At 34.7% G+C, this 20,790-nt stretch overlaps 1 protein-coding gene across 5 annotated transcripts in view; it reads left to right on the top strand.

Annotated features, from left to right (window-relative positions):
- LOC113112435 (cytoplasmic polyadenylation element-binding protein 3) overlaps nt 1-20,384 on the top strand; it is a 34,215-nt gene extending 13,831 nt beyond the window's left edge. For 3 of the 5 annotated variants that reach the window (XM_026278011.1, XM_026278014.1, XM_026278013.1), the window contains exons 4-11: nt 3,743-3,799; nt 9,016-9,039; nt 10,614-10,781; nt 11,871-11,960; nt 13,155-13,273; nt 13,852-13,966; nt 14,054-14,235; nt 16,135-20,384. In XM_026278011.1, coding sequence (XP_026133796.1) covers nt 3,743-3,799; nt 9,016-9,039; nt 10,614-10,781; nt 11,871-11,960; nt 13,155-13,273; nt 13,852-13,966; nt 14,054-14,235; nt 16,135-16,362 — 983 coding nt within the window. In that variant the 3' untranslated portion in view covers nt 16,363-20,384. The remainder of the gene's footprint in view (nt 1-3,742; nt 3,800-9,015; nt 9,040-10,613; nt 10,782-11,870; nt 11,961-13,154; nt 13,274-13,851; nt 13,967-14,053; nt 14,236-16,134) is intronic. The other 2 variants (XM_026278012.1, XM_026278015.1) reach the window with 1 other exon arrangement.
- Nucleotides 20,385-20,790: the final 406 nt, after the last annotated feature.

The raw sequence follows: 20,790 nt of genomic DNA, 5'->3' as shown, positions 1-20,790 counted from the left end.
GTAGGTCCCTTAGCATACAGCAGCAGATGCTTATTGAATATAAAGAGGAATGTCGGTAGGACAAATAATGTTGAAACTTGAAATATATCTTGTTTCTCTCTGTCAAAACAATTGCATAGAACATACCTATTTTAATTGACCTGTTTTCAGAAAATGTGTTACTAAACAACAGTAATGGAAGAAATGTGCCATTGAAATTTCTGGGGTTTAATATAAACACTGTAGTTCACTATAGTTCTCAATACATATTGCAATTTACCTATTTTCAGGAAAAATATGAAATCAGATTTACCAAATTGCATCATTTCGTCAATAGTCGTACTAAAACCATTGTCAGATCGAATATTCTTCTAATTAGTGTTTAACATATATTCCACAAGGTTTTAGGCACAGGTTTCAAGCCATTTGTAATTGTGCCCTGTTTCTGAAGCTCCAAGTCCTCAGATGTTGTATTCTAACCTTTATTTTAAGCTGCTGTGTCGGGGGAAAAGATGGCTTATGTGGATCTGTCATAACAGGACTAGAGAGTCGCCCTCTTTCATGCGGAAGGAAAGACGCTGACATTTGCTTCCAGAGTTTAGGCCTGATCAAACAATGAGAGGGGAAAGGGAAATGCACGATTTGCATAACCGTAGACCCCTATGAGGAAATGTCAGGGGAACATGTTCGGCTCTGTCTTTGAGGTGTCTCTTCCCTGTCAAAAGAATACCAATGTTCATCTTGAATGTGAGCTGTAGTATGAGAATAATCCAGCTAAAACCAGTTTAAGGTGTTAGATGGTAGCATGGTAACTGGTTTCTAACAGGCCCAAGGTGGTCATTAGATGGTCTTAATGTTTGTATGTGATTGACTAGCTAGAATACCCTTACCCGGCTGGGTTTCTACTATCTTGAACTTGTAAAAAACAGCTAATATTCTCAACCAGCATGACCACTTTAAGACCTAGTTAGGCCCTTTACCAAGATAACCAGCTGGTAGGTATCTAGTGAACCTCGTAAACCAGCTTGGACCATGATTCAGCTTCTGTTTTAAACTGGTTTTATATTTTACAGGATGGTAATATTCAAACCAGCAGAGATACTCAAGTCTGTACATTGTCACTGTTGGGTCAGAAGAATGTCAGTCAGTTTGAGACGTGCTGGAGAGGAACTTATTCACCACTGACTCTTTTCCAGCTGTCTGAAACGGGTGAAACCAGCCTCAGAATTACAGTCACTCTGAAATATTTACGTGCATCACTGCAATATTTCACAAGAAGTGCAAAATTGAATTACAGCAAGGTTATAGCTTTTTTTTTGTTTAAATTTCAAGAAGTGTTTCCCTTTATCTGCTTGACCTCGAATTTGCTCATGCAAATTCTCCCACAATGTCTCCAGTGTTTAAACCAAATGTGTTGAAAGGAAGTATTTGGCCATTTCGTTTAGTACAAAGTGTCTTGAGTTCCAATGAAATTCAAAATATCTTCAAAACAAGATAAAAAACTATCATTAAATACAAGAAGATTTAGTGAGTTTTATGCCAAAAACAAAACATAAAACATTCACCTAAAATCAAGATGATTTCTCTGAAAATAATCTAATCGTATATCGAATTTTGTTTCTCAGGGTAAATTCAACTTTGTGTAGCAATGCATAAAATACAAATAAAATGTATATGTTGAATGCACATTTACCGCTGTCTTGCGAAATATCACAGGTGAAATCCAGTCATTTCAATAGAAATCTCTTGAGGACGAAAAATTTCAGAATTGGTCACATGAATTCACTGCTTGGTCTAGAAATGATTTCTGTTTGAGCTGTGCTTCATACGTCACCACACTCAAGTTACTTTGAGTAAACGCATTTTTCCAATGTGTTAATGCACATGCAATCTTGTTTTTATGATCTTCAGTTATATTGGTTGGAAAAGAAGTTTCAGAGACTGACTAGTAATAGATTTGTGTTTATTGTATGCGAGTATTGTTTGTTCAAAATGACTGAGCAGTGACATTTAATTCAAATGACTAAATATTTGAAGCATAGGCTTCCTTTAAAGGGCACAGTGCTGTTGATGAGATGAATCATGGGGCACTTCAAAGGTGTTAATGACTTATGATTACCATTTTATTAGTGTGCTTTGGCTATCATTGGCACATATGCTGATAGATGTGCTGACGGTTGAGCTGCTTTGATTTGAATTACTGAGAAAATAGTCCAAATGTGAAGGATGTGCTCTCAGCACAGCTGCTAGTTCTCACCAGAGACATTATATATAGCCCAGCACTCTAATCTGAACAACACTTGCAAGCTGGGAAGCATGTTCCCTGTTCGTCTTGCAATCTCACAGAGCTGATACCTGTACCACTTATGCAAATTTCTCATGGCTCGCCATTATTTGGCATTAGTTAAAGTGCTGGTTAAACCAGAGCATCTCTGGGATTCTCTGTGTGCTGACGGTTCAGAATTTGCGTAAGAACCTGTCGAGGCTTGCTCACAGTATTCACTGGAAGCCCACGGTAGCGTTGCTGTCATTTATAACCAAAACTGCCAATGCTGGCACATTAGAGCTCTGATTCTGAAAAGAAGTCAACAGCTGTTTTACAGCCATCTAAAAATTAACTCATGTAATTACAGAGAATCCGTGTGTGTTTAATTGGCTATACATTAGCTAAAATTTAGGGATGTGTGTGGATGTCCTCATTTAGAATATGATCCATAAATAGTAATGCTGTCAAACAATTAATCACGATTAATCGCATCAATAAAATGTAAGTTTTTATTTGTATAATATATGTGTGTACACTGTATATTTATTATTTATATAAAAATACACATACATGCATGTATTTATTGCAATAAACACATATTTAACAAATATTTACACACACACACACGGTGGTATTGCAGGTGGGCCACCAATTACTATTAAAAGAAATAATAATATTGTTCATAAATGTAAATATGTCTAAGTCATAACATAATAACATCATTTCATATATATAATTAAATAACAAAAAAATGCATATTAAACCGTAACGACGCTTCCACTATTCGAGCTCGCTGATTGGTTTAAGAATAAACCGTCAATTAATCTTAGATATTTTTCTGTTCATTGCTAGTTCATTCAATAAAGACAGTTAACAATCTAGCTTCTGGGTACTAAGTTATAAATAGCGGGGTCAGTTAATTTTTTTTTACAGTGGGCCGCGCAAACATGTGTTTGGTTGTGGGGACCACGAGTTGAAAAAGGTTGGGATTGGGAACCATATTTATGTATGTATGTGTGTGTATTAAAGAAAGTTTAATGTTGGATGCGATTAATCACTTGACAGCACTAATAAATAAATGTTTTTTATTAGCTAGTTTGGGTTTTCTTGCTTTTAGTCCACATCTGTGAGCTTTAAAGAAAAAAATCTTAAAGAAAAAAAATCTTAAAATGGTATCTTAAAATTTATCTGTACTCCTAAAAGTAAAAAAAAAAAATGGCCTGTTTAAAATTAATAGTCTTCCAGGAGAACTGGTTAAGAATATATTTTTTTCAACTGGTTATTTTTGCTGTAAAGTTGGGCATTTTAACATGGGGAGTCTATGGGATTGACTCCCTTTTGGAGCCTCTAGAGGCCAGAATATGAATTGCAGTTTTAGTCACTTATTGGCTTCATGAGAGAGAGCGGGAGGTTGCCACTTGATTAAACTCTAATATTAAGTGTCTTATATTACAAGGGTTGTAAATCTCATGGTTTGTTTTTGTCATCTCTTTATAGGTCGCATGGGTCTTAACTTTCACCATCCAGTAGCTGAACATATATTACCACTGAACTGTGAGTATATTTCTCTCTTTTTAATCTTTTTAATGCTGATGAACACATGCTTTTTTTTTCTTCAGATGGATAAAGTGTAGGATTTCTAAGACAGCAAATATATCTTGTTTTTATATTCCCTATTATTTCGATATGCTGAGCCAAACAACTCTAAATACACTACAGTTTAAAAGTTTGGGTTCTGTAAGATTATTCATATTAAATTAAATTTATGCATTTAGCAGACACTTTTATCCAAAGCAATTTACAGTGCATTCAGGCTAACATTTTTTACTTAACGTGTGTTCCCTGGGAATCAAACCCACAACCTTTTGCGCTGCTAATGCAATGCTCACAAAGCTAAAACAGCAAAATTAAAATATTATTAACAGTTTTCTATCTGAATATATTTTGTTACTGTGATCAAAGCCGAATTTTCAGCATCATTACTCCAGTCTTCAGTGTCACATAATCCTTCAGAAATCATTCAAATAAACTGATTTGCTGCCCAAGAAACATTACTTATTATTAACAGAGTTGAAAATGTTTGTGCTGCTTAATATTTTTGATAACTTTTGTACCATTATACTATTTGATGCATCCTTGCTGATAAAAAAAAATGATACAAATGTTTTACTGATCCAAAACTTTTGAATGGTAGTGTTAGTGTATACTTGCACAGTTAATTACAATTAAATGAACTTTAATTAAATTTTGTTAATATTGACATATTTCCCTTATAATTTCCCATATCAGCCGATGCAAAACCCATTTCAGTCTTTTATTAGCGTCTTGCAATGTGCTGACCCTCTGTTTCCTTCGGTGGTGCACACATGAGCGTCTCTCCTGCTATGATTAGCTGCTTTGAAAGCTTATACACACACGACCCACCTCAGCGAGTGGCGTATGGTTAGAGAAACCAACGTGAAAGTGATCACTAAAGCTAATCGTGCTCCTTAGCTTGATTGTTGTAGTAGGCAGACCTGGGTACAGTAACTGATTACATGTAATCTGGATTATGTAATCAAATTCCAAAATTGAATTACTTGTAATTAATTATTACATTTAAAAATGCTACAAATCAGACTACAGTTACTTCTTAAATAATTACATGATTACATAGTATTTACACAAATTATTCATCATTTATTGATTCTCCCTAATTCCTCTTTTTCATCTTTTAAATAGCCTACTGCATATATACATATTCAGAAAGTCTTTCAGTTTTGTGGATTTTCACCACACAATGCACAGTCATTAGTCAGCATTTGACCACTGGATTTACAAAAATCATCTCCGGTTTAAGAAGTGTTTCGACATTCCATCAACTACTGATGAACACAATTTAATTAAAAGTTATTTAACCATTTATTTCTGTGTCTTTGCAAGTCTTTTGTCTATTCAAACACATTCAAATGCATGAATCTATGTTATTTCTTATTTACATGTCATGCAGGAATTCCCAAACTTGAAGTCCCCTTGATAATTAGTGACATTGAAGTGACATTATACACATTTCTTAAATTAATTTTAAGAAACACATTGAAAAACACATTTAATTCTGATGTTGGTTAAGGGTCACATGATGTGCAGGTCAACAAATAAAATATTTAATTTTTCTGTTTTATTTTGATTGATTTATTTCATATGGGGTGTGAACATTTTGGCTGATACCAATAACCGATAATTCCTTAAATATGAAAGCTGATGACCGATATGTTGGCCGATAAATCACGGAACACGGAAACAAAAACCGAAAGAATTCATTATGTTTTATTATAATAGTGTTCTCATTATAATGTTATAGAAATATGACAATCTCAATCATAGTTATTAATGTTGTAAGCTGCTGTTTGAGCTGCCTGCTCTGAGCTAAAGATAATCACCAGCAAACTGAAGCACTCTATTAACCCTCATAGCTTAACAAAACGTATTCTATGAGAAAAATCTGATTTATATGCAAAAAAAACCTAATATTACAACGTAAAATTTCAAAAAAAAAATGTAAAAGCACAAGCGAACTTAACTGTGCTAGCCTTGTGGATCCGTTGTGGATGCGCTCTTCCCTTAACATAGCGCTAAAACACGTGCAAAAAAAGATTCAGGAACATTATTTTACAGTAGCTATTAATCTCATTATAATATGACAGGCTTGCCCTGCACATGTTGCAGTTCACTTTATTTTCCTTTTCGAAGTGTTTCCAATTATATTTTAAGCAATAAAAAGCCATCATGGTGAACAGTGTGCATCTGAAGTGTCTCTGCAGGACATAATGCATTATTTATCGGCTGTAAGATCAGCCAAATTCTCTTATTGGTTCGATAACAATAACAGAAAAATTTACATTCAGAGTGCTGAGATGTTACAGAGGACTTATTTTATTTCTTTGTTCCAACTTCCAAGTGGCCTGTAACATACGTTAGTCATGAATAAATTGTTAAAACATGTATAAATTACTTCTTCTTGACTAAAGGCAAAAGAGCTGTGTGTGTGCGCACATTTGAATAATGTTGGGCTGTGAACGGGTTCGGGCTTTTAAAAAGCTGTCAATCAAAATGTACTTGTCGGGCTCGGGTCCTGTCGGGCCTAATTTTCAAGGCCTGATTACAGCTCTGATGCACTTCATGTGGAACAAATGGAATATATTTTCTTACTGTTTGTATTTTATATCAATATGGTACAAGATTTTCCTATTTAAATCAATGTGATAAACATTTTAGGTCAAAAGTAATCAAAAAGAAGTCTGATTATATAACCTAAAATGTGTGATGTTGGGTTACATTAACAACTACAGTTTTTGTCATGTAATTTGGAGTCTGTAATGGATTACAATTTGTAAGTAATCTACCCAGCTCTGGCTGTAGGTACCACTGAAAAGCTTCGAGCGGCATGTTTGAGGTCTGGCGTGTCATTCGAGTGGTTTATGGATGCTGTTTGTCAAAAGCAGCACAGGAAGGAGCCGGCAGGGCCCGTGACCACCCTTAAAACCTCTAATTTGGACCGTTTAAATGGTAGAATAGTTTCCATGTCTGTTTGTATGAGCTCCCCTTTAAAGTTCAGACTGAAGGTTGATAAGTCTTTGAATTGTAAAATGTATATCTTTCAGTGATTTTTATATGATTTTACTTTTTTTGACCACCAGCCACATTTTTATTGGAAGATCATTATATTATATTGTATAATCTTATGCAAATATATAAGAAAAATTATATTTCTTCATATTTTTCCTTTATTTTTTATAATTACATTTTAGGTTTAATTATTATATTCAAATATATTTATAAAAAAATGTTATTTTTACATTAAATATTTAGATATACAAATATTACATATACATTACAATATGCATTTATATATATATATATATATATATATATATATATATATATATATATATAATATTTTCTATGTATATCTAAATGTAAATATTCAAATTAAAAAAAAAATTGTTACAATTTTAGTTATTTTAGGTGCTTTTGTATTACTATTTAGATTTAATTTATTTTTATTCCAGTTTTAGTTTTAGTTCGGTTAAAATTTTTATTTATTTTTATTTACATAATTCTAGTGCTTAAACTCATCGAACATTATAAATTTTACCTTGGCAACTAGCTAAAATTAGTTTTATTCGTGTTTAATGTTTATTTGGTGTTTTCAGCTTTAATACAGTTAAAATGTTCTAATAAAAACCCTAGTTTATTTATATTTGCAAAGTGTGCAGCAACAAAATTTAGCTGAGCGGTCCGTGTTATGTCAAAAGTTTCAACCGTTTTTAACTCCACACAGCCTCTTAAAAACATGTCAGTCCTGTTGTGAGACACAGAATAACGGTGAGAAACGCTTAAGACTTCTATCTAGTGCAAGAACACGTAGTCAAGCCTCAGATGAACACCACCCTCACATCAGCAAAAAATGGCTGGCTGAGGTTCATTTCACACCATTTTTGGAGAACAGAGTTTGTCAGACTCCGTGTTCTTGTTCTTGTCTCAGTGTGTCATGGATGTGTGTGATATGCTGTGACTTGTAATAAGAATCAGCCCGAGGGACTTCCATCAGTTGCGGTTTCTCACTCTTAAATGTGACAATGGTTATTCTTTCTAGAAACAGAAACTGCTGTGACACTGTAATGTGTTTATTTCTTGCTGCTCTAGTGTCACTTCTCAAGTCCCACTGAGGAACAAATACCGGTCCGTCTCTCGGGGTGTGTGGTGACTACCTCCAGAGTCCAGACACAGTAGCTTTCTCCTTTTCTGTGTTGCTAGGGGTATGAGAGCCCCTGACACCCCGGTTAGACATCTCTATGTACGCAGTGACTACAGGCAGTTTTAATGAAAACTCAAAAAGTGAGGCGCCACAGAAATGAGAACAACAGATTCAGCTCTGAAAATGTCATGCATTTAGAGCAGTTCTCGCTTTTAGGACCCGACTACTGCAGGACCCTTCAGGATATTGTTAGTTGTTGTTTGGTTTTTGTTTTGTTTTTTAGAAAAGTAAACAGTTTAATACAACAAATAAATAAATATCTATATATTTTTTCTAAGAAATTATAACTTTTTTTATAAGTTAATATATTTCTGCAAAGAAGCATTAAATTGCTAAAAAAAAAATTTAAGTAATCAAATAATTACTCAAAGAAAGTTTGTTTCCGCAGTTTCCACGAATATATTAAACCGTATAACTGTTATGTTTCACTGAAGACTGGAATAACAGCAGCTGAAAATTCAGCTCTACCATTACACGAATAAATAAATAACATTTTTAAATATATTAAAAAAGAAAATGGTTATTTAACATATAGAAAAAAAATATATATATATTTTTAATTTGATAATTTTATAACATTTAACATTTTGTACAACTATTTTTAACACACACACAAAAAAAGTGTAAAAAAAAAAACAATTCAATACAATTTCCTTCAGATCTTTGTGCCATCTGGATTTGTTGGACTGTGTTTTTTCATTAGCTAGCAATAAACACGTCAACAGTTTAACTAACTGTAACTTGAACAGGACGATTCTGTTCACCTGAGAGAGAAACTAAATATAGAAAAACCATGACCGTGATCTCTTGCGGTAGTGCATACTAATATTGCATTAAGAAGTGTTTCATATTCAACGGCAAGTGAAAACAAGCTTGAAAAGACCCTGTCTGTCTCTCTCCCTCTTCTTTCTGTCCGTCTCCTCTGTCATGTCCCTCTTTCTTTCTCTTCACCCGTCTCTCTGCTCTCGAACAGCCAGGAGCTATGGTCGCAGAAGAGGTAACCTGTCGCCTTCTTTATGTTTGTGCTCGCACAAATGATGGGGCTTTTGCTCGGGCTGAAATCTTTGTTGTCTATGAGGGTCACTGGGACGTGGGCGGTGGGGGGTGTCATAATATCATAATATCTGCTTCATTTGTGCAGTGATTACATTAATTCATTTTCATTTTGCCGTTGTTTTCTGCTAATAATTGAAATGCTGTTTCCTTTCATGTTATTGCATATATTCAAAGGAATATTTTAGCCATTGATTTCTTAATAAAATAGTCAGTGGATGGTAAAATATTATTTAGATAGTTGACATACCCTGAATGTTTGAAGTTAATCATATGGGCTTGCTGCATTTCTCATTTCAAGTGTTGGACTAATTCTGTCATCTAGTTCTGTGTCGGAGGGTTTTACACCTTTCGCTCTAGTACCCCTCTCATACCCCTTTTCCATCATGAACCACTAGCGTATAAAAACTACAATCATCAAAACTGTCTGAAAGTCACCAGTGTAACACCATGCCTTTAGTTTCTTTTTACGTCCCTACCCACCTGTCTAAAATACATTGATTTACATTACAATCATGTATGTGGGTTTATTATTGTCCATTAAGAGAGCATTATTGCATTTAATGTAACTATTGTGCAGGTTTAAATATGTTCTCAAAACTAGAAACAATAATGGAAAAGGGATATAACTGTTTATGTCTAAGGGTCTTCTGATCACGGTACTTTTTTTTTTTTTTTTTGTATTGTTATATGAAAATGTGCCTTGTTTTATGATGCTTTGGATATTAATGCCGACCTGATCATACTGTATGGATTACAGCCTTTTTTTATATATACATGTCTTCAGGTTAACGCTTCACAAATATGAGTATGAAAATAAAGAAACGGACTGTTGTTTGTGTAATTAGTGGAGATTTTAATTTTTTATGGCTGATTAAATGTTATCTTAGGAAAACTTTGTTTCATTTAACTTTGGAACAAACCAGTTTTGTATGTGTATATATATATATATATATATATATATATAGTAATATGAAATAGGATTTCAAATGTATGTATATTCTACCTTTCAGTAGTTTGTAAGTGGTACTATTTTTATATGTAACATAATGCCTTTGAAAAGTTTTTTTTTTTTTGAGAAACTAATATTTTTATTCAGCAATGAGACAATAAAATGTATGTTAAAAAGCTGTTTGCAACATTGATAAGAAATGTTTCAAATCAGTATCATCACAGGAATATAGAAAACATATTTAAAATTATTTACAATATCACTGATTTAACAATATTTATGATTTAAAAAAAAACACACAGCCTTGCCGACCATAAGAAACTTCTTATATAACCATGAAAAAAAACGTACCAAACTTTTCTAAGTTAGTATATTATATTAGAATAATATAAAACATTTCAGTAAATTTATATAAATTGGTCTAGAAATGAAGTGTTTTTTTTTTCTTTCATTTCTTGTCCATCTGTTTCTCTCCTCTGGATTTCTCTTTTTCTTTCTTCTCCTTTCCTGTGTGATTCCTCCTTTTCCCTTTTTCTTTTATTTGTTGACTCTACTTCCTGTTGCAGGTCGCTCTTCACTGTTTCCTTTTGAGGACGGCTTCCTGGACGACGGTCATGGAGATCAGTCGCTGCCCCCTGGCCTGAGCTCCCCCACCCGCTGTCAGAACGGAGAGAGGATGGAGCGCTACTCCAGAAAGGTGTTTGTCGGTGGACTGCCACCTGACATCGATGAAGGTACATATACACACAAGCCTTAGGGCTGAGCTGGAGTCTGGAGGAGACAGTATGTTTATTAATATTAATATTTAATAAATATCATGTGTGTTAAGGGTACAGTATCATATTTTGAAAATGATATACACAATGATTTTAGAGCTGCTATGTATGTTTCATGTTTATTATTGTTAAAGAGAGAGTTCACCTCTCTTTTACCATCATTACTCACCCTCAGTTTCTTTCTTCTGATGTTGGGAAGCAAACAGTTGCCGGTAGCCATTGACTTCAATAATGTGGGAAAAAAATACTATTGAATTCTATAGAGGTCAGAGGCTACCAGCAACTGTTAGGTTCTTCAAAATATCTTCTTGAGGGCGAGTAAATGATGAGACACGTTTCATTTTTAGGTAACGGTCCCTTTAACTAAAACTACATCAAAAATTCTTAAAACATTTCTGTTAATTGAAATAAAGCTGAAATAAATGAATATATAAATACTAGATGAACTTAGTTTAGGTCATTTTCAAGGCAACATTTCAAATTTTTATTCAAGTTTAAATTGAAGGAATAAAATGACAAAAATATTATTTATTGAAGAAACTAAATCTAAAAACATAAATGGCCAAAGCAAAAAAATTACTAACATTTAAATCAAAAGTATAAAAATAAAAGCTAATTTAAAATATTTAGACTATAATAGTATGTAAATAATATTACAATAACACCAATCTGTTCGTCAAAGAAATATTGAGGTGTGTTCTGTAGTTAAGGGATAAAAAAAGGGATAAAAAAAAGAAATTATACAGTTTTTATGACTGTTTGTGTGAATATAATCATTTAGACATGTTTTTTCTCCTGGTTGCCAATAATGGCAAATAAAATAATAATAATTCTGTAAATTTAACTCTGACCAAAATTATATCTTCAGACTAGAATATTATATAGACTGTGGGTTATTCACTTTTGGCCATTCATAGAAATTAATGTGCATTTTAAAGAATTCGATTCTACAGCATTGTTATTTCGAGAGGGATGCAGGGATTTCTTGCTTTTTTACAATGTTTGAAATCGGTATTTTAGCCTTAATACTTTCCAATTTTCCTACAGATGAGATCACCAACAGTTTCCGTCGCTACGGTCACCTGGTGGTGGACTGGCCTCATAAAGCAGAAAGCAAATCCTATTTTCCCCCTAAAGGTAATGACACTGACGTCATCTCTCCTGCTGCACTTCAGTACAGCTGCAGATGTTGCACAATTCAGATTCCCCGTGTCACCTCTTTCATTTGAGTGAAAATAGATAAGGTATTACGTCAGAGAGCGTTTGTAGTCAGCATGCAATGGGATGAGTCTGCAGTGTGGATGCTGGTCAGTGTTGAGTCTCAGCGTGTCGGGAAACTGTGTGTCAGATTGGTCTCTATCTCTTCAGAGTGCCTCCAGGTGTTCATAGCTGTGGCTTGAACAGATGCACACAGACAAGTACTTACAGATACACACCCAGAGGGAAAGACCTACTGCATGTCACCACACACGTACATTGTGTTTGTGTGAGCACCTGGATAAAGGTGACCGAGTTTGTTTGGAAGGGAACACTTCTCATACCATGTCACTGATGCTATATCCTTCCTAATATTTATATATTTGGACTCCTGTAATCCTGTGTGCAACTGCTGTTTGCAGATTGTTCTTCCAGCTCATATGAAACACTGATCCAGACTGAGTGAATGGAAGATGCTGGTCATTTTTCCATCTAGTGTTGTGTAAAGCATCATGACTCACAGTAGGCAAGACTGAGCTCAGCGCTGAGCCTCTAAACACTTTACAAAGGGTTAAATGAAATGCTTTCTTGTAGTGCTGTTATATGCTTCTCTCTAACGCTGAGATGTATTTAAGAGCTCCTTCTGTTCAGAAAGTAGGATTGACGTGAAGATAAGGTTTAGCTGGTTAACATGGTCCAGTAAGCCCCTGCTGGTGCATGCAGGAATTAAACAATCCATACTAAAGGCTTAGTTCTCTACTAAAAAACATTCACAATTTGTAGTGTATTCTGATGATTTTTTGTTTTCAAGCATTAAAACGGTTGGTCTTATTATAGTAAAACATGGTAGGTCATTTAGGATGAAATGGGGAAAATATATTGTTGTGTGTGTATGATATTGAGTCTCCAATTGTTTGAGCTTCCTGTTCTGATCATCAGTTATTCATTCTTAGACTCTGTCAGTTTCATGTTGGTTGGTTTTATTCCTCCACATGCCGACTCATTTCAGTCTCTGTCCTCAGCAGTGGTTTTTGTGCTTCCTGTGACTCTTTGTCAGAGGGCTTCTGGTCTTGGCTGCAGTCTGACTCTGTGAAGCCAGAGACTCTCTCATCTCTCGTGCTCTTTCTTCTGCAGGTTACGCTTTCCTGCTCTTCCAGGAGGAGAGTTCAGTCCAGGCCCTCATTGACGCCTGCATCGAGGAGGACGGGAAGCTCTACCTGTGTGTCTCGAGCCCCACTATTAAAGATAAACCAGTGAGTGAAGCGCTGCCACAGAAATATGGTTTAACACCCTGTCTATACAGAAGCACTGTTCAGAGATCAGACTTTTAAATGATGCTACCGTATTTTTCGGACTATAAGTCGCACCTGAGTATAAGTCGCATCAGTCCAAAAATACGTCATGACGAGGAAAAAAACATATATACTGGACTATAAGTCGCATTTATTTAGACCCAAGAACCAAGAGAAAACATTACCTTCTACAGCCACGAGAGGGCGTTCTATGTCTTCAGTGTAGACTACAGGAGCACTGAGCAGCATAGAGCGCCCTCTGGTGGCTGTAGACGGTAATGTTTTCTCTTGGTTCATGTCAAATTAATTTTGATAAATAAGTCGCACCTAACTATAAGTCGCAAGACCAGCCAAACTATGAAAAAAAGTGTGACTTATAGTCCGAAAAATACGGTATATATGTAATAAACAAATACAATTTACAGGGTAGATCTGAGATGCACAAATTCACAGAAATCTAGTTTGGGCCTACTACTAAGTCTTTAAACAAGCGTCTTGCATTGAATTTCTTCTAGAGATGAACAGTTTTTCGTTCACAGGTCCAGATTCGCCCGTGGAACCTGAGTGACAGTGATTTCGTGATGGATGGATCTCAGCCTCTTGACCCACGCAAGACCATTTTCGTGGGAGGCGTTCCACGACCTCTACGAGCAGGTGAATTTCTCTTGTGCAGGGTGGCACTATGTCATTAATTGAATCATATTCTGTATAATGCCGTGCTTCTCCTCTGTGTGCGTTTAGTGGAGCTGGCTATGATCATGGACAGACTGTATGGAGGTGTGTGTTACGCCGGCATTGACACTGATCCTGAACTCAAGTACCCTAAAGGTGCGGGCCGAGTGGCCTTCTCCAATCAGCAGAGCTACATCGCTGCCATCAGCGCCAGATTTGTCCAGCTGCAGCATAATGACATTGACAAACGGGTGAGTGAGCTCTCAAATATCTGTCATTACACACACCGCAGAATCAGCCTCTTTTCACTTTTCATGAGTCGTTTAATAATCCTTCAGGGTTATTAAACTAAAACCATTAAATACAAAATAAAACATCTGGGTTACTTGAAATAAAATAATGCTTTAAGTAAAATGTTTACATTTTAAAATGTACTTATTCTTTCTTCTTAACTGTTTTTTTGTTTTGTTTTTGTTTTTTGCGTGAAAGCAACATTTCTCATTTTCATTTAGTTTAGATTCATGTACTAAAATAACTAAAACTGAAATAAAAATTAATAGATATTTAAAAAAAGGATAATACAAATTAAAAACACAATACAATTACCAAAACTTTAACTAAAATTACAATGAAAACAAATTCAAAAGATTGATGCACTTATTAAAAGAACACTGCTCCTAATGCACTCAACTTTATCAAATTAATTTTATAATGTGACATTTTACTTGAAACTATCTGAACTTGCCTCTTTTGAAATCTGACCTTTCTAAAACACAGCCAGGGTTTACCAGACAGTTTGCATGAGATGCACTGAAGAACAATTGTGTTCTTTACAAACTGTTAAAAAAATGTGCAGAATGCTATAAATGCTGTATTGACTAGACTAAAGAGGTTTATACTGTACTTTTATAACTGTAATTCTAGATGTGATTGCATAGTGGCAGTTTCTGCTCCGTGGTTTTCCTGCAGGCTGTTTCCATACGGCCAACAATACAGACCGTGGAAACCCCAGAGCAGACTGTGTGTAATCAACATGACCATGAGCTTCTGGAGGCCTGACAGCCATTTGAAGTCTCAGACGTGGCGTTTGTTAATTATAGCTCCGTGCTATTCTTGTGCGAATATGTACACACTGGACTTACTGGACTGTTTTGGGAATGTTATTTAGAAGTAAATAGCTGATGGTCACTGGACTAAAACTAGATGCGTCTGTGTGTGTGTGTAAATATATACAGTTGTGGTCAGAATTTCACACTGAGGGACTCATACATAAGATATTTAAACAAAATAAGAAAAATGTACAAATCTTCATTCTGTTCAAAAGTTTACACCCCTGGCTCTTAACGCTTTGTTTTTTCCTTCTGGAGCGTCAGTGAGTCTTTGAACCTTTTGTATATTTGTGATAAGGTTAAAATGTACAGCATATATTTGAAATCGAAAGCTTTTGTAACATTATAAATGTCTGTACTGTCACTGTTGATCAATTTCATGCAAAAAAAATGTAAAGTGCCCCTATTATGGGTAATGAAAGGTTCATATTTTGGTTTTGGGAGTCCCCAACTACAGGTTGACATGCATGCAAGGTCAAAAACACTCTCATTGTTTTAGATATAATATGCATTTATTTTTACCTTTCTTGCTCAATGACTCCCAAACGATTCATTTAATTATTAATTTTTAAATGAAAACGCTAATCTGCGGTGATTGGTCTCATTTTCATCTCATCTCGCCCGTAATGCCTGATAAAGCAGCGTTTGTGAGCACAAGGCTGCTTTGTGTACAGCGTTACGGCGGGAACCGATATTTTTACCGGTCCAAAAGTGGCATCTAGTGGCAAAAATGTAATTTGCATTTTCATTTTTTTCACAAAGTGAAAAAAAAAAAGTGGGCGTGCAATATGCTAATGTTTCATGTTGATATCAACATGGAAATGGCTTCAATGATTCAGTGTCGACTCTTTTTTTTTTTTTTTTTTTTAAGAAACTTGAAAAGATGTTTTCATTCCCTTAAAGCTGTGTTACACACTATATGAAAGATAATTTTCAAAAATCCATAATAGGGGCACTTTAAAGATTAAAACATAAAAACTGACCCCACATAAACCAAGGAAGAGTGTAGCTTTGAGTTTCTCTCTCTGTCCGTGTCTGCAGGTGGAGGTGAAACCATACGTGCTGGACGATCAGATGTGTGATGAATGTCAGGGCGCTCGCTGCGGAGGAAAGTTTGCCCCTTTTTTCTGTGCCAACGTCACCTGTCTGCAGTATTACTGTGAGTACTGCTGGGCGAGCATCCACTCACGCGCCGGCCGCGAGTTCCACAAACCTCTGGTGAAGGAAGGCGGAGATCGACCTCGGCACGTGTCCTTCCACTGGAGCTGATGGCAAGCGGCACATCACCCTCTCCACACACGGATCTCCCCTCTCATCTTTTGTTCTTAGAAAACAAATATCATGATATCTCTGTCCACTATATTCTCTGCTAACAAACACTTAGGAAAATATGAATTTTGAGTCTGCGTACTCAAGCGTTGCACTTTGGCACAAACAGTCGATGTTAACACTTATCAGGATGTTGTGCATTAATTCTCTCATTATCCTTTGTTTGATCAGTATAGTGCTCCATATAGGTAACATTTTAGGCAGTGTGAGACTACATATATAATATATACAGTACAGTTACAAAAAGGATAGATTTTTAGTTACTATTTATCTATATACACACAGATAATACATTTTGGGTGTCCGACTTTATAAAGGAGCATGCACTTATTGTGAAAACCGAGTGGTAGGAAATTCTCCCCTACACGAGGACAAAAAAAAAGTCACCAAAGGTAAAATTAATTCATTAAGAAAATCTTGTTTAAGTGAGCTGTTAAAAAAATAATAATAACACAAGTTATTAAAGTAAAACACCATATGCTCTACATGTTGAAATGAATAGTAATACCTGCATGCATGCAGCTCTTTCTGTTCGCTTCAGTTTTTCAAGCATAATTTTTTACGAGTTTTTTAGTATTATCTACATGCTGCATAATAGCTTTTGCTGCTAAATCTATGGTATGAGTCAATACGGTCAAAATTTATTCAGGCGAACGAGTGCTCAGAAGGGTCTGCGTCTGAAATGCATGCTGTAAAATCAGTCTCACTTTCATTTCCCCCACGATGGACGAGCGATATGGAGCACTATGGATGCTTATTTCCACCACAGAATAAAAAAAAAAAAAGTCTTGTGAGGGGGAGGAAAGTCCAAATTGTGAAAGATAAACTCAGAATTGTGATGGGTAAAATGTTTTTGGGTTCAGTTGAGAGAGGAAAAAGCCAGAATTGTGAGATAAAATGCTATTTTATGCTATTAATGCTGATTTATTTTTATTATTTTATTTTTAGCAATTGTGAGTTTATATCATGAAAAAAAGTCAAGAGTTGTGAGATAAAATGTCAGAATTCTGTCACAATTTGGACTTTTTTTCCCTCAGTTTTGAGGCAGGGAAAAAAAATCAGTTTTCATTTTTTTTTTCTTTACTTACATACAAGTACTTGTATGTAAGTAAAGAAAGTAAGTAAAGAAAAAAAAAAATGAAAACTGATAATATATATTTTTTTTTTTATTCCGTTGTGGAAACTCACAGCTCACACACGCTACAATAACAAGTTTGTAATTGTAAGATCTTCTGGCAAAAATGTCTTTTACAGCTTTTTTTTTTTTTTTTTTTTGCAGTGATTGTTCATAGAATTGAGCAATTTTTATACACCATGTAGTAGTTAGACGACGCCTAGAACTGTGATTCGCTTTAACTGTTATTGATGTCTGACATGGAACGTCCTGTGAAACAAATGGTCCCTTCTCTCCACTTCTGCTAGTTAGCCCACGACACGCGTCGCATCAGTACCAAAGAGCTGTCCGACTCGAAATGACCAATTACACTACGCTGCACGCCGACGATTCACAATACTGTGTCCGAGCGGTGACTCTGGGAGAGGAAGCGAACACTGGCTCTAAATCACTCACCTAACTCTGAGATACGGCGGGCGGAAGTACCTCGCGTAGCCGCAGCATTTCTATCCAGATTATCCAGAAAATCTTGAAGTAAAATCATGTCGACGGTGGACATTCTGAAACTAAATTGAGAGATGGTGGAGAGGAACGCGAAGAAACGCGTCTTGGCTCCTTATCCGAAAGTCGAAAACGGTCAACGTTAGGTTGACACCAAAAACGACAAATGCAAACACTACTTTTGTACCGATGGAGAAAACGAGTTTGTGATGTTCTTTCCCTGCCCTGATTTTTCTGTTTGTTCCTTCTGTGTAGTAGATAATATTTGTTATGCACTACTCTTTGTATCTGGATGGTTGAACAGTCAGCGTTTTTTTTTTAATAGAAAAGTAATTGTGCTTTCTGAATGACATAATCTTTTGCAATACCTCAATTTTGAAATATAAGATGAGAGAGATTGATATTTTCTAAGTTTATTCAAATAAAGACTATATATATATATTAATTTAATTCTGCTAGAGAAAAAAAAATAACAGATGCTTAATTTTATTTTTGTCATGCTTACTTGCTTTTAATTTTATTTTTTGAAAAAAAAAAATTAAAAACAAAAACAACTGAAGGAGTTGAGAGTATTATTATTTTAATACTGTAGGAAGCTGAAGTACAGCCGTGTCAACATCAGTGTTCCACAAACAATCTGATCTTATTACTGTTATAATATATATATATAATATATTCTATAGGGTCAACTGAACTACTTACGTTTTGATATATTTACCATCAGACCTTTACTATGCTGACCAGAGTTGTGAAATCTTCTGTTCGTTATATTTTTATGTTTTCGTAAAATTATGTGTTCCCTTTTGTTTTGTTGTTTAAAACGCACACGCCCCGATTTGTTAACCTTATATCATTTTGGGAAGATTAAATTCTTTTTATGATTTTTGGCAAGATGGAAGCTGAAAAAAATATTAAAAGTTTCAACTTTAACTTGATAGAAAACCCCAGATGATTCATTGATGTGGTGGCCTTCTACTCACCCAAGACTTGAACTAGTCCCTTTTTTTAAAGGCTGAAACCTCGATTTTTTGTTGTTGTTGTTGTAATGTGCAATACTGTTTGTACTGTTTGTAAAAAAAAGAAAAAAAAGAACAGAAAAAGGCATAAATCTTTATTGCAGATTTATTTTCATTGCGAGCATTGTGATTCACTAAAATCATTTTTTACTGTGTATTTTACTCGACGTGCTAGTACCTTCCAGTAGTAATGTAGCCTTTGTACTGAGAAATTTTTTCATTATTATTTGTTTTTAGATTTTTTTGAGATAAAAAAAAGAAAATACAAGAATTTAAATTTTCCATTATTTTTTTATTTGCGTTTTCTTTACACACTTATTCCTCAACCATTAATGTTAGCTATTTCTGGGTGAGATTTTCATATCTGGTCAATGTCATTATTATTTTGTATTTTTATGTGGAATAAATTATGAATTAATTCTTAACCTTTTTTTTTTTTTTGAAGGTAAAAACTTTGTAATATTGTTACTAAAATGTCTAGATTTTTTAAATGCAAAGCTTGTTGCTTTCATCAGTGATTGGGGGAAAATGCACATGAAAATTAACCGCAATCATGCTTAGTAATATAATGTGATTAAAATGTAACAATGAACGGTCAATAAAAATAATGGCAGAATGGAGCAAATGTGAGGTTGTTGTGGTGAAACCCAGTCGAGACGGATATAATCATGACTTCTGATAACTGCTGATGCGCTGCAGCTCTGCTTTCACAGACACAGGCTGTATTGTATTTAACGGAGTGATAGGTTTCCCAGAATGCTTTTTATTTATGAGCAGTGTAGTGGTGTAGATTTCATGTAGTAATGGTAACAGACTCTCAAGTACTGCTGAAACACAAACATGAAAATTCCCTTGACTTACGATTAATTTAAGAGCTACCTAATTTTCTTTCAAACCATCTTTGTCTTAAGCTTTTCCTATAGTGCTATCATTTACATCCTTTGATAAACTGTGCTGTATAGTTATAAGATGTTTAGTAACACATTTACAAAAAAAAAGACTAATATCTACTTGGCTCATTTTGGCTTGTGGTTTTTCTCTTCCACCACACTTTTAGCTCCATTTGTCATTTTTAAAAATGATTAAAAACCAACTTTAGCAATGCAGTTAAACGTTTAATTTCATATTTCACATCTGGTTTCATCTTCGCAAGGCTTTGAGATTGTTAACTTGGACCTCTGCTTGTCTAACTTTGCAGTTAAACTGTGATTAAAGGATTTTTTGGATGAAATAAGCGCAGTGCTGCTAATGCTTACAAGCTTTTCCCTCCTTCATGATTTTTTCCTTTTCTGTACTAAACCACAAATCTTATTAAATGTAATTGTATGACACTGTGAAACATTGTCATCTTTTGCACAGTCTCGTTCTCTAGTAAAATTTCACTACTGCGATGTAAACTAACCAACCACCTACTGCAGGAAATAGACAATTTATCTAAAATAATATTAAAATAGCTTTGAACAGGGCTCATTTTGGTAACACTTTAGAATAAGGTTCCATTAGTTAATGTTAGTTAACTACTTTCGTTAACACGAACTAAGCAAGAACAATCCTTCTACAGCATTTATAAGTCTTAGTTCATGTTAATTTCAACATTTACTAATGCATTATTTAAATCAAAAGTTGTGCTTGTTAACATTAGTTAATGCACTGTGAATTACCATGAACTAACAATGAATAACTGTATTTTCATTAACATTAACGAAGATGAATAAATACAGTAATAAATGTATTATT

The sequence above is a fragment of the Carassius auratus genome, chromosome 13 (genome assembly GCF_003368295.1).
Source record: "Carassius auratus strain Wakin chromosome 13, ASM336829v1, whole genome shotgun sequence".
Lineage (NCBI taxonomy): Eukaryota > Metazoa > Chordata > Actinopteri > Cypriniformes > Cyprinidae > Carassius > Carassius auratus.
Note: the sequence above shows the minus strand (reverse complement) of the source record. Positions and strands in the feature narration are given on the sequence as shown.